The sequence below is a fragment of the Trematomus bernacchii genome, unplaced genomic scaffold (genome assembly GCF_902827165.1).
Source record: "Trematomus bernacchii unplaced genomic scaffold, fTreBer1.1, whole genome shotgun sequence".
NCBI classification, from domain to species: domain Eukaryota; kingdom Metazoa; phylum Chordata; class Actinopteri; order Perciformes; family Nototheniidae; genus Trematomus; species Trematomus bernacchii.
Genome location: NW_022987746.1, coordinates 757,755 through 772,615, shown reverse-complemented (window position 1 = coordinate 772,615; position 14,861 = coordinate 757,755). Strand labels below are relative to the sequence as shown.

General features: G+C 43.6%; 1 protein-coding gene across 2 annotated transcripts in view; it reads right to left on the bottom strand.

Moving 5' to 3' along the window:
• LOC117496457 overlaps positions 1–14,861 on the bottom strand; it is a 92,241-nt gene that overhangs the window by 65,065 nt on the left and 12,315 nt on the right. For both annotated transcript variants that reach the window (XM_034148132.1, XM_034148133.1), the window contains 3 exons: positions 14,368–14,451; positions 13,057–13,098; positions 12,243–12,389 (listed from right to left, as the gene is read on the bottom strand). In XM_034148132.1, the coding sequence (XP_034004023.1) occupies positions 12,243–12,389; positions 13,057–13,098; positions 14,368–14,451 (273 nt within the window). The remainder of the gene's footprint in view (positions 1–12,242; positions 12,390–13,056; positions 13,099–14,367; positions 14,452–14,861) is intronic.

Sequence of the window (14,861 nt, the reverse complement as noted above, 5' to 3'; positions counted from 1 at the left end):
GACATATTTCAAAATGGCTTCCATTAGCCCCTCCCCCCATAAAGTCGGCCATTTTGGAAAATGTGCGTTTTAAGCGCGTTTTTGCGAACTCCTCCTAGGGAAATGATCGGAAAAATTCAATTCCAGCACAAGTTCAGCCCATATCCAATGTGATGCTAAATTGCGTATGAATAGTCGACCGCTCAAACGGGGTGCTCGTAAGCTAACGGAGAATGTGCCATTTTCGACGATTTCAATGGCACAAATTCCCTAAAATGAGCTTCGGACGTGAAACTTGGGACACACGTCACCGCCCACGACCTTTTCCAGACTGTACAATAAAATCGTGCGTTTTGTGAAATCAGCTCAGTAGCGCCCCCTATTGTGCGGTATTCACATATAGTTTCTCCCAACTACCCGAATGTTGGCACAGACGTTCCTCATGGAATTGCGGACATATTTCCAAATGGCTTCCATTAGCCCCGCCCCCCAGAAAGTCGGCCATTTTGAGAAGTGGCCGTTATTCATGCATTTTAACCACATTTTTGCTCACACCTCCTAGGGAAATGATCGGGAAAATTCCAGTCCAGGACACGTTCAGCCCATATCCAACATCATGCTAAATGGCGAATAAAATAGTTGCTAGCTCAATCGGGGCGGACGTTAACTAACAGAGAATGTACCATTTTGGACGAGGATTAGGGTTAGGATTAGTGTTAGGGTTAGGGGTTACTCCAAACTACTCGCATATAGTTTTCCCGATATTCACCACCCGCTGTATACACATTGCTCTTATGATTGCACACATATTTCAAATCGCTTTTCATTAGCCCCGCCCCCCAGAAAAATGGCAATTTGGAAAGATGGCCGTTTTTCATGCATTTTCTGCACATTTATGCACACTGCTCTTGGGGAAATTATCGTAAAAATTCCACTCCAGGACCAGTTGAGCCCATATCCACAGCCATGCTAAATTGGGAATAAAAAGTTGCTAACTCAATCGGGGCGGTCGTAAACGAACAGAGAATGTACCATTTTTGACGAGGGTTAGGGTTAGGGTTAGGGTTAGGGTTAGGGGTTAGTCACTCATCGCATATAGTTTTCCCCATATTCATGATACGCTGTATACACATTGCTATTATCATGGCACACATTTTTCAAAAGCCGTTTCATTAGCCCCGCCCCCCAGAAAAATGGCAATTTGGAAAGATGGCCGTTTTTCATGCATTTTCTGCACATTTTTGCACACTGGTCTTGGGAAAATGATCGTAAAAATTCCACTCCAGGACCAGTTGAGCCCAAATCCAATGTGATGCTAAATTGCGAATGAATAGTTGCTAGCTCAATCGGGGTGGACGTAAGCTAACGGAGAATGTGCCATTTTTTACGAGGGTTAGATTTAGGGTTAGGGTTAGGGTTAGGGTTAGGGGTTAGTCACTCATCGCATATAGTTTTCCCCATATTCATGACACGCTGTATACACATTGCTATTATCATGGCACACATTTTTCAAAAGCCGTTTCATTAGCCCCGCCCCCCAGAAAAATGGCAATTTGGAAAGATGGCTGTTTGTCATGCATTTTGCGCACATTTTTGCACACTGCTCTTAGGGAAATGATCGGACAAATTCCAGTCAAGGACAAATTATGCCCATATCCAACATCATGCTGAATTGGGAAAGAAGTAGTTGCTAGCTCAATCGGGGCGGTCGTAAGCTAACAGAGAAGATACCATTTTTGACCATTTACACTATTTGGTTTCATGCAAAATATCAACTGTTTATTTGGAGATGTCTACTAAAGCATACAAATACAGTGTGTAATGTCGGCCTGTTACTTATATTACTGAGTGATATATATTATACGCACTCTTCTGTTTTCTGCACTGGCCTCGGCAGCTGTTGTCGCTGTAAATGTCGGCTCACAATTAAAGCAGTTGTATTAAAAATATACATGGCCTAATATCCAGAGGAGATGCGTTTCTTGAGTAAACAAACGGTAAAGGCCAGAAAGTCTGCACAACCCACTGCACCACGCGTCACAGTTACTGCTCCTCCAGACAGCCTCGGCGATAATCGATCCTCGACGAACCTTTACGAAATTCCGTTTCCTTCGAGGCGGCGCGCCCACATCCGTTTCCGGGTCGCTGCCGGAGGACCTGGGACTCCGGGCCGCACACTTTTGACAAACGGCTCATTTCGGCGGACTCGCGCGCTACCGCCGGACGCCAGGACGACCGGCGACACTCCCCTGCGGGCGCTCGGAGGCGAAGGCCCGCCCACAACTGCGTGCACGTCTGTGACCGCAGTTTTAATTAGGGCCTGAGCACGAAGTGTGCGAAGACCTATTGTTTTCCTTGGTGTTATTATTCTTTTTTTTATTGTTCTGCAGTTTAAAGCTGTTTTTGAGGGGGTTCCCACACTATTCACGTACCGACATTTGGCAACGCCGCCAGGACGGGTGAAAATTTTTACATTCTGGATTCGATGGTTGCAAAATTTCCGACATGCTCTCTAGCGCCACCTGTGAAAATTCAGTTTTAGAAAAATGTACATAGTCGCCGCGTAACTCGGATGGACCTGAAATTTTGCACACTTATCCGGGCGGAGCAGCCCTACATATTATCCTCTCATATCCCTAAGCTCCGCCTACTTTGATTTTTTTTTAATTAGCATAATGTGAAAAACAGTGAAATATTAACTACAATTTCAATTTTTTGCTTTTCAACACCAAACTTAGTGTACAACATCAGTGGAGGGTCACACACACTACCGTAGAACATGAGCACGACGTGTGGAAAAATGTGCCCGACATCAATCGCAACGTATTAGCAAAAAGGTGTGGCTTAGACATAAATGCTCCTAATTCATCCGCAATGTATCCAAATATCACAGATTTCGGTGGAAAGGTTCAGTCTGTCTTGGGGAATAGGCACAAAAAAGCATGTTCATTTTGGACAATAGGGGGCGCCAAAAGCACAACAAATTTATACCTGAAGATCCGATAGACGAAATAAATATATTTTGTCATACACATACTGGCAGGATGAGTATCAACTGAGATTTAAAGGGGCGCAACCAATGACGGAAGTGGGCGTGACCTATTCAGCTTTATGTCGAAATCGAAGGGTTAAAAACCATTACCGACCCATAAGTAGCGGGAAAATACAGTTACGGCCTTTAAACTCGGAACACACGTCACAGCCCACGGCCTCCTCCAGACTGTCCAAAAACATCGTGCGTTTTGGCAAATACGGCTCAGTAGCGCCCCCTATTGTGCGGTAGTCACATATACTTTCTTTGAGCGACCCGAGTCTTGGCACAGACATGCCTCATGGAATTGCCGACATATTTCAAAATGGCTTCCATTAGCCCCTCCCCCCATAAAGTCGGCCATTTTGGAAAATGTGCGTTTTAGGCGCGTTTTTGCAAACTACGGTCGTTGGGAAATGACCGGAAAAATTCCAATCCAGCACAAGTTCAGCCCATATCCAATGTGATGCTAAATTAAGAAACGCATTGTCGACCGCTCACACGGGGTGCTCGTAAGCTAACGGAGAATGTGGCATGTTCGACGATTTAAATAGCAGAAATTCGCTAAAATGACCTTCGGACGTGAAACTTGGGACAGACGTCACAGCCCAGGACCTTTTCCAGAATGTACAATAAAATCGTGCGTTTTGTGAAATCAGCTCAGTAGCGCCCCCTATTGTGCGGTAGTCACATATAGTTTCTCCCAGCGACCCGAGTCTTGGCGCAGACATGCCTCATGGAATTGTCGACATATTTCAAAATGGCTTCCATTAGCCCCTCCCCCCAAAAAGTCGGCCATTTTGGAAAATGTGCGTTTTAAGCGCGTTTTTGCGAACTCCTCCTAGGGAAATGATCGGAAAAATTCAATTCCAGCACAAGTTCAGCCCATATCCAATGTGATGCTAAATTGCGTATGAATAGTTGACCGCTCAAACGGGGTGCTCGTAAGCTAACGGAGAATGTGCCATTTTCGACGATTTCAATGGCACAAATTCCCTAAAATGAGCTTCGGACGTGAAACTTGGGACACACGTCACCGCCCACGACCTTTTCCAGACTGTACAATAAAATCGTGCGTTTTGTGAAATCAGCTCAGTAGCGCCCCCTATTGTGCGGTATTCACATATAGTTTCTCCCAACTACCCGAATGTTGGCACAGACGTTCCTCATGGAATTGCGGATATATTTCAAAATGGCTTCTATTAGCCCCTCCCCCCAAAAACTCGGCCATTTTGGAAAATGTGCGTTTTAAGCGCGTTTTTGGGAACTCCTCCTAGGGAAATGATCGGAAAAATTCAATTCCAGCACAAGTTCAGCCCATATCCAATGTGATGCTAAATTGCGAATGAATAGTCGACCGCTCAAACGGGGTGCTCGTAAGCTAACGGAGAATGTGCCATTTTCGACGATATAAATGGCACAAATTCGCTAAAATGAGCTTCGGACGTGAAACTTGGGACACACGTCACCGCCCACGACCTTTTCCAGACTGTACAATAAAACCGTGCGATTTGTGAAATCAGCTCAGTAGCGCCCCCTATTGTGCGGTATTCACATATAGTTTCTCCCAACTACCCGAATGTTGGCACAGACTTTCCTCATGGAATTGCGGACATATTTCCAAATGGCTTCCATTAGCCCTGCCCCCCAGAAAGTTGGCCATTTTGAGAAGTGGCCGTTATTCATGCGTTTTAACCACATTTTTGCTCACACCTCCTAGGGAAATGATCGGGAAAGTTCCAGTCCAGGACACGTTCAGCCCATATCCCACATCATGCTAAATGGCGAATAAAATAGTTGCTAGCTCAATCGGGGCGGACGTTAGCTAACAGACAATGTACCATTTTTGATGAGGGTTAGGGTTAGGGTTAGGGTTAGGGTTAGGGGTTACTCCAAACTACTCGCATATAGTTTTCCCGATATTCACTGCACGCTGTATACACATTGCTCTTATGATTGCACACATATTTCAAATTGCTTTTCATTAGCCCCGCCCCCCAGAAAAATGGCTATTTGGAAAGATGGCCGTTTCTCATGCATTTTCTGCACATTTTTGCACACTGCTCTTGGGGAAATTATGGTAAAAATTCCACTCCAGGACCAGTTGAGCCCATATCCAATGTGATGCTAAATTGCGAATGAATAGTTGCTAGCTCAATCGGGGTGGACGTAAGCTAACGGAGAATGTGCCATTTTTGACGAGGGTTAGGGTTAGGGTTAGGGTTAGGGTTAGGGGTTAGTCACTCATCGCATATAGTTTTCCCCATATTCATGACACGCTGTATACACATTGCTATTATCATGGCACACATTTTTCAAAAGCCGTTTCATTAGCCCCGCCCCCCAGAAAAATGGCAATTTGGAAAGATGGCCGTTTTTCATGCATTTTCTGCACATTTTTGCACACTGCTCTTGGGGAAATTATCGTAAAAATTCCACTCCAGGACCAGTTGAGCCCATATCCAATGTGATGCTAAATTGCGAATGAATAGTTGCTAGCTCAATCGGGGTGGACGTAAGCTAACGGAGAAAGTGCCATTTTTGACGAGGGTTAGGGTTAGGGTTAGGGTTAGGGGTTAGTCACTCATCGCATATAGTTTTCCCCATATTCATGACACGCTGTATACACATTGCTATTATCATGGCACACATTTTTCAAAAGCCGTTTCATTAGCCCCGCCCCCCAGAAAAATGGCAATTTGGAAAGATGGCCGTTTTTCATGCATTTTCTGCACATTTTTGCACACTGCTCTTAGGGAAATGATCGGACAAATTCCAGTCAAGAACAAATTATGCCCATATCCAACATCATGCTGAATTGGGAATGAAGTAGTTGCTAGCTCAATCGGGGCGGTCGTAAGCTAACAGAGAAGATACCATTTTTGACCATTTACACTATTTGGTTTCATGCAAAATATCAACTGTTTATTTGGAGATGTCTACTAAAGCATACAAATACAGTGTGTAATGTCGGCCTGTTACTTATATTACTGAGTGATATATATTATACGCACTCTTCTGTTTTCCGCACTGGCCTCGGCAGCTGTTGTCGCTGTAAATGTCGGCTCACAATTAAAGCAGTTGTATTAAAAATATACGTGGCCTAATATCCGGAGGAGATGCGTTTCTTGAGTAAACAAACGGTAAAGGCCAGAAAGTCTGCACAACCCACTGCACCACGCGTCACGGTTACTGCTCCTCCAGACAGCCTCGGCGATAATCGATCCTCGACGAACCTTTACGGAAATTCCGTTTCCTTCGAGGCGGCGCGCCCACATCCGTTTCCGGATCGCTGCCGGAGGACCTGGGACTCCGGGCCGCAAACGTTTGACAAACGGCTCATTTCGGCGGACTCGCGCGCTACCGCCGGACGCCGGGACGACCGGCGACACTCCCCTGCGGGCGCTCGGAGGCGAAGGCCCGCCCACAACTGCGTGCACGTCTGTGACCGCAGTTTTAATTTTCCTTGATCTGCGCTTTGGACCTGTTTTTGAGGGGGTTCCCACACTGTTCACGTAGCGACATTTGGCAACGCCGCCAGGACGGGTGAAAATGTTAACATTCTGGATTCGATGGTTGCGAAATTTCCGACATGCTCTCTAGCGCCACCTGTCAAAATTCAGTTTTTGAAAAATGTACATAGTCGCCGCGTAACTCGGATGGACCTGAAATTTTGCACACTTATCCGGGTGGAGCAGCCCTACATATTATCCTCTCATATCCCTAAGCTCCGCCTACTTTATTTTTTTTTAAATTAGCATAATGTGAAAAACAGTGAAATATTAACTACAATTTCAATTTTTTGCTTTTCAACACCAAACTTAGTGTACAGCATCAGTGGAGGGTCAGACACACTACCGTAGAACATGAGCACGACGTGTGGAAAAATGTGCCCGACATCAATCGCAACATATTAGCAAAAAGGTGTGGCTTACACATAAATGCTCCTAATTCATCCGCAATGTATCCAAATATCACAGATTTCGGTGGAAAGGTTCAGTCTGTCTTGGGGAATAGGCACAAAAAAGCATGTTCATTTTGGACAATAGGGGGCGCCAAAAGCACAACAAATTTTTACCTGAAGATCCGATAGACGAAATAAATATATGTTGTCATACACATACTGGCAGGATGAGTATCAACTGAGATTTAAAGGGGCGCAACCAATGACGGAAGTGGGCGTGACCTATTCAGCTTTATGTCGAAATCGAAGGGTTAAAAACCATTACCGACCCATAAGTAGCGGGAAAATACAGTTACGGCCTTTAAACTCGGAACACACGTCACGGCCCACGGCCTCCTCCAGACTGTCCAAAAACATCGTGCGTTTTTGCAAATACGGCTCAGTAGCGCCCCCTATTGTGCGGTAGTGACATATAGTTTCTTTGAGCGACCCGAGTCTTGGCACAGACATGCCTCATGGAATTGCCAACATATTTCAAAATGGCTTCCATTAGCCCCTCCCCCCATAAAGTCGGCCATTTTGGAAAATGTGCGTTTTAGGCGCTTTTGCAAACTATTGTCGTTGGGAAATGACCGGAAAAATTCCAATCCAGCACAAGTTCAGCCCATATCCAATGTGATGCTAAATTCAGAAGCGGATTGTCGACCGCACACACGGGGTGCTCGTAAGCGAACGGAGAATGTGGCATGTTCGACGTTTTAAATAGCACAAATTCGCTAAAATGACCTTCGGACGTGAAACTTGGGACAGACGTCACAGCCCAGGACCTTTTCCAGAATGTACAATAAAATCGTGCGTTTTGTGAAATCAGCTCAGTAGCGCCCCCTATTGTGCGGTAGTCACATATAGTTTCTCCCAGCGACCCGAGTCTTGGCGCAGACATGCCTCATGGAATTGTCGACATATTTCAAAATGGCTTCCATTAGCCCCTCCCCCCAAAAAGTCGGCCATTTTGGAAAATGTGCGTTTTAAGCGCGTTTTTGCGAACTCCTCCTAGGGAAATGATCGGAAAAATTCAATTCCAGCAGAAGTTCAGCCCATATCCAATGTGATGCTAAATTGCGTATGAATAGTCGACCGCTCAAACGGGGTGCTCGTAAGCTAACGGAGAATGTGCCATTTTCGACGATTTCAATGGCACAAATTCCCTAAAATGAGCTTCGGACGTGAAACTTGGGACACACGTCACCGCCCACGACCTTTTCCAGACTGTACAATAAAATTGTGCGTTTTGTGAAATCAGCTCAGTAGTGCCCCCTATTGTGCGGTATTCACATATAGTTTCTCCCAACTACCCGAATGTTGGCACAGACGTTCCTCATGGAATTGCGGATATATTTCAAAATGGCTTCCATTAGCCCCTCCCCCCAAAAACTCGGCCATTTTGGAAAATGTGCGTTTTAAGCGCGTTTTTGGGAACTCCTCCTAGGGAAATGATCGGAAAAATTCAATTCCAGCACAAGTTCAGCCCATATCCAATGTGATGCTAAATTGCGTATGAATAGTCGACCGCTCAAACGGGGTGCTCGTAAGCTAACGGAGAATGTGCCATATTCGACGATTTCAATGGCACAAATTCGCTAAAATGAGCTTCGGACGTGAAACTTGGGACACCCGTCACCGCCCACCACCTTTTCCAGAATGTACAATAAAATCGTGCGTTTGGTGAAATCAGCTCAGTAGCGCCCCCTATTGTGCGGTATTCACATATAGTTTCTCCCAACTACGCGAATGTTGGCACAGACGTTCCTCATGGAATTGCGGACATATTTCCAAATGGCTTCCATTAGCCCCGCCCCCCAGAAAGTCGCCCATTTTGAGAAGTGGCCGTTATTCATGCATTTTAATCACATTTTTGCTCACACCTCCTAGGGAAATGATCGGGAAAATTCCAGTCCAGGACACGTTCAGCCCATATCCAACATCATGCTAAATGGCGAATAAAATAGTTGCTAGCTCAATCGGGGCGGACGTTAGCTAACAGAGAATGTACCATTTTTGACGAGGATTAGGGTTAGGGTTAGGGTTAGGGGTTACTCCAAACTACTCGCATATAGTTTTCCCGATATTCACCACACGCTGTATACACATTGCTCTTATGATTGCACACATATTTCAAATTGCTTTTCATTAGCCCCGCCCCCCAGAAAAATGGCAATTTGGAAAGATGGCCGTTTTTCATGCATTTTCTGCACATTTATGCACACTGCTCTTGGGGAAATTATCGTAAAAATTCCACTCCAGGACCAGTTGAGCCCATATCCACAGCCATGCTAAATTGGGAATAAAAAGTTGCTAACTCAATCGGAGCGGTCGTAAACGAACAGAGAATGTACCATTTTTGACGAGGGTTAGGGTTAGGGTTAGGGTTAGGGTTAGGGTTAGGGTTAGGGTTAGGGGTTAGTCACTCATCGCATACAGTTTTCCCCATATTCATGACACGCTGTATACACATTGCTATTATCATGGCACACATTTTTCAAAAGCCGTTTCATTAGCCCCGCCCCCCAGAAAAATGGCAATTTGGAAAGATGGCCGTTTTTCATGCATTTTCTGCACATTTTTGCACACTGCTCTTGGGGAAATTATCGTAAAAATTCCACTCCAGGACCAGTTGAGCCCATATCCAATGTGATGCTAAATTGCGAATGAATAGTTGCTAGCTCAATCGGGGTGGACGTAAGCTAACGGAGAATGTGCCATTTTTGACGAGGGTTAGGGTTAGGGTTAGGGCTTAGTCACTCATCGCATATAGTTTTCCCCATATTCATGACACGCTGTATACACATTGCTATTATCATGGCACACATTTTTCAAAAGCCGTTTCATTAGCCCCGCCCCCCAGAAAAATGGCAATTTGGAAAGATGGCCGTTTTTCATGCATTTTCTGCACATTTTTGCACACTGCTCTTAGGGAAATGATCGGACAAATTCCAGTCAAGGACAAATTATGCCCATATCCAACATCATGCTGAATTGGGAATGAAGTAGTTGCTAGCTCAATCGGGGCGGTCGTAAGCTAACAGAGAAGATACCATTTTTGACCATTTACACTATTTGGTTTCATGCAAAATATCAACTGTTTATTTGGAGATGTCTACTAAAGCATACAAATACAGTGTGTCATGTCGGCCTGTTACTTATATTACTGAGTGATATATATTATACGCACTCTTCTGCTTTCCGCACTGGCCTCGGCAGCTGTTGTCGCTGTAAATGTCGGCTCACAATTAAAGCAGTTGTATTAAAAATATACATGGCCTAATATCCAGAGGAGATGCGTTTCTTGAGTAAATAAACGGTAAAGGCCAGAAAGTCTGCACAACCCACTGCACCACGCGTCACGGTTACTGCTCCTCCAGACAGCCTCGGCCATAATCGATCCTCGACGAGCCTTTACGGAAATTCCGTTTCCTTCCAGGCGGCGCGCCCACATCCGTTTCCGGGTCGCTGCCGGAGGACCTGGGACTCCGGGCCGCAAACGTTTGACGAACGGCTCATTTCGGCGGACTCGCGCGCTGCCGCCGGACGCCGGGACGACCGGCGACACTCCCCTGCGGGCGCTCGGAGGCGAAGGCCCGCCCACAACTGCGTGCACGTCTGTGACCGCAGTTTTAATTGTATTTACTTTTTGTTATTTTTTAAAGGGAAAAACTAACAAATTGTTAACCGAATTAATTGCTTTATTTAAATGTCAAATAAATGAAATATATATAATTATGTTATTATATTGTAGGCTACTGTACTTGAGTAAAATGTTGAGGTACTTGTACTTTACTGGAGTATTTAAATGTGTTGCTACTGTGTACTTCTACTCCACTACATGTATGCAATACATTTAGTTACTTCACAGATGTGGATGAATGATGTGAAATATAATCAAGTGTTAAATCAGACTTTAGTTCCACCTGGAGTAAATTCACAAGCTACCCTGCAGTATACAAAGTCATTCAAACTAGCTGCACCTTTACCAGCTTTGAGAACACTTTAATGATCAATCATTATAAAACATATCATATATATTATTCTGAAATGGACCAATCTGCACAATGACTACTTTTACTGTCGCTACTTTCACTATATTTTGATGAGAATACTTTTACTTGAGGAACTCTTCCTACACTATGGTATTTTTTTACTTAACTACAAGATCTGAGTACTTTCTCCCACCTCTGCACACCTGATGTGATAACGTTACTCGTAATTGGGGCAACAGAGCTACGAGTTAAGGAAGTCGAAAATTGTGCATTTCTCCGACTGAATATGACGCCTTTTGGCCGGCTGTTTGGACAGACTGCTCTACTCGTGTCAACGCGCTAACGCGAAAACACTAATGGCAAACGAGCTTTGTCCACATCAAGGCTTGTAGAGTGTCTTTATACTTCTGAACGCTCCGTCCCCGGCAGATCTCTGTATGCCGCTGCAGCGTGTCTGTTAGGCCCCGCCCCCCGCACACAGAGAGAGAGTGAGGCCCCGGCCCCGCGCAGAGAGACAGGGAGATCGCTCTACTGGAGTGAAGAGAGCGGAAATAATGATATTGCAAGTTAGAAACGTAAGATGCATTTTGACAGAGACGGACACTTGGGGGGAAAAACCCTGCATTTTGAATGTCCGATAGTCCACCATTAACACCTTAGTCCCATCTCGTCTCGTCAACGAAAACTAAATATACATTTCGTCAAAGTTTTCGTAATCAAGAATCTATTTTTAGCTCGTCATCGTCTCGTCTTAGTCATGTAAAAAAGGTCGTTGACGAACATTTTTCGTCATAGTTTTCGTTGACGAAATTAACACTGCGAGTGAGAGCTGTCATCTTCCCTTTACAAGCTTCAAACATGTATTTATCGTGTGATTTTGGAAATAAAAGTTTCATATTCTGAAAGCCAAGACTTTGTTTGTTTAAAATCAAACAAAAAACTGAACCCCGAAAAACTCGTTTTTTTACACAAATCCACGTTTATTTTGAAATGAGCCGTTGCGACTTCCGACTGATTTCGATAGAGCGGGTCACAAATGTTCATTCACCTGTTAAAGTTCAGAGTTTATCTCATGTCATTTTAGGTTTTTATGATTCATACTATTACTATTCTATATATTTCCATAATCTGAAGAAAAATCGCATCACATTTAAATAAAGAATAAGGACTAGGCAAATAGATATAAATCAACAATGCAGGCAAAGTAAAGTAGTGTTAAATTATATAGTTTTACTCTCAAGACAATTCAGATCAAAAGGTTCTGTTGACCTTCATATACATGGACTCTTACCGTATGAAAGCAATAGATTCTTCCATTGACTCCATGATCTCACGTCTCTTTGCAGGATCTTCTCTCTTCTCCTCAGTCCTGCAGAGATGGAGCGTTGACAGACAGGTGAAAGGCACAGCTGGAGGTTCAGGCGGCTGTGGAACCTCACTGTAAAATAAATTAAAATGTAGGAAAATAATTACTACTAAGTTCATTGAAATAAAGTTCAAGTGGCTTAAGCACAACTAACAAGAACGTTTGGGAGGTGGGGCAGGACACACACACACACACACACACACACACACACACACACACACACACACACACACACACACACACACACACACACACACACACACACACACACACACACACACACACACACACACACACACACACACACACACACACACACACACACACACACACACACACACACACACACACACACACACACACACACACACACACACACACACAGTTACTTTACATTCAGTATAACATCACAGACACACATATAAATAATACTATAACTATTACTGGTTTTTAATTGTGAACATTCTTTATTTATTTTATCAATAAATCAATGAAACAGCACCAAAATATACAGATTAAAATCCAGCCTTTGAATGTGAACTGGACTTGGATTATTTAAAGAGGGAATTACAAATTGATTAATAAATTACTTGTTATATTCCATTTCCTAATTCTTGTTTTTTTAAAGACCAAATCTTCATTTTGAAAGTCAAAACTGAATGTAAAAGTATTCCTGTTTAATAAAGTAGAAAAACAACTCATTCAGGTTTCCCTGATAACAATCAGGAGAAGTGAATACCTGGAGATGTTAGGATCAGGTTCAAGGGGCGAGACGATCTGCCTATAAAAGGAGAATAAATAAAGACAGAAGTTATTTTATTCCTACAGTTCTTCTTCTTTCTTGTGGTATTTCTTAATGAAACATCAATGAAAACGTGTTATTATCCCAGTGTGTTGACTGCACTCTGCTTTCATCAGCATGTCCAATCTGCCCACTGATAACACATAGAAACCAGATACATGTGTTTGATGTAGCTTAGTATATATATTCAACCTTTACTCTATATGTGACCTGCTCCATCGAAATCTGGGTCGCATTGACCCGAAGACACATTTTGAGTTGTATACACTGTTGGAAAGAGGAGATTCCTAGCTTTCTAATGATATCAGGATTGTTTTTGTACTCCAAATATTAAGCAACATGTCACATTATATAATGACTGTTACCGAGTCATCACTTTGAGAAAAAGGCCTTCAAGTTTCCTCTTCTCTGGAATCCATCGATCTGATTGAGTATTAGCGGAGCAAATTATCAAAATACTACGGAGGGAACATATTCGTGTGTGTGTGTGTGTGTGTGTGTGTGTGTGTGTGTGTGTGTGTGTGTGTGTGTGGTGTGTGTGTGTGTGTGTGTGTGTGTGTGTGTGTGTGTGTGTATGTCTGTGTGTGTTTGTGTATTTTTGCGTAAGTGCATATTGTGTTTGTGTAAACACTCACGAGAAACACCGGCTGTTGTTATGCCTGCTGTGACGTCAAGTTATACCGTTCTCCGCTTGTAATTATGCCGTCACAAGCTTCAAAGTTGTATTTATCATCTGAATTTGACGAAACAAGTTTAATATTCTGAAAGCCAAGACTTTGTTTAATTGAAATCAGATGAAAACAAACTGTAACGGACCCTGCCGTGTTATCTATGATTACTATACGCCTTACATTCATAATGTCAGCGGAGGGAGGGGGAGCTGCGCTGAGGAAGAGCAGGGTGCGAGTGAGAGCCGTCATCTTCCCTTTACAAGCTTCAAACATGTATTTATCGTGTGATTTTGGAAATAAATTGATAATTGTTTCATATTCTGAAAGCCAAGACTTTCTTTGTTTAAAATCAAACAAAACACCCGAACCCCGAAAAACTAGATTTTTACACAAATCCACGTTTATTTTGAAATGAGCCGTTGCGACTTCCGACTGATTTCGATAGAGCGGGTCACAAATGTTCATTCACCTGTTAAAGTTCAGAGTTTATCTAAAGTAGTGTTAAATGATATAGTTTTACTCTTAAGACAATTCAGCTCAAAAGGTTCTGTTGACCTTCATATACATGGACTCTTACCGTCTGAAAGCCATATATTCTTCCATTAACTTCAACGTCCTGATCTCACGTTCCTTAGCAGAATCTTTTCGTTTCTCCTCAGTCCTGCAGAGATGGAGCGTTGACAGACAGGTGGAAGGTTCAGGAGCTTATTGTTACGGTTTTGAATTTATGTTTTCATTTTCCACCTTTGTTTTTAAATGTTTTCCTCCCTGTGTCTTCTCTGATCCTTCTTCCTGTGTTTGCCTTCCTGTCGTTAGTTTCCCTGGTGTGTCTGATTGTGTTCACCTGTTGCCCTTGTGTTTCTGCCTCCCTTACCCCAGCTGTGTCTTGTCTTGTGATTACCCCTCTCTGTATTTAGTCTTGTCTTCCCCTGTGTGCCTGGTCGGTTCATTGTTTGTTTTTCCTGTCTCTCCTGTCTTGTCTCTCCTGTCTCCCTCCATGTTGGTCACGGTCAGTTTTTGTGCTACCTATGTGTTTCATGCCATGTTTTTGTTCAGCTTTTTAAAATAAAG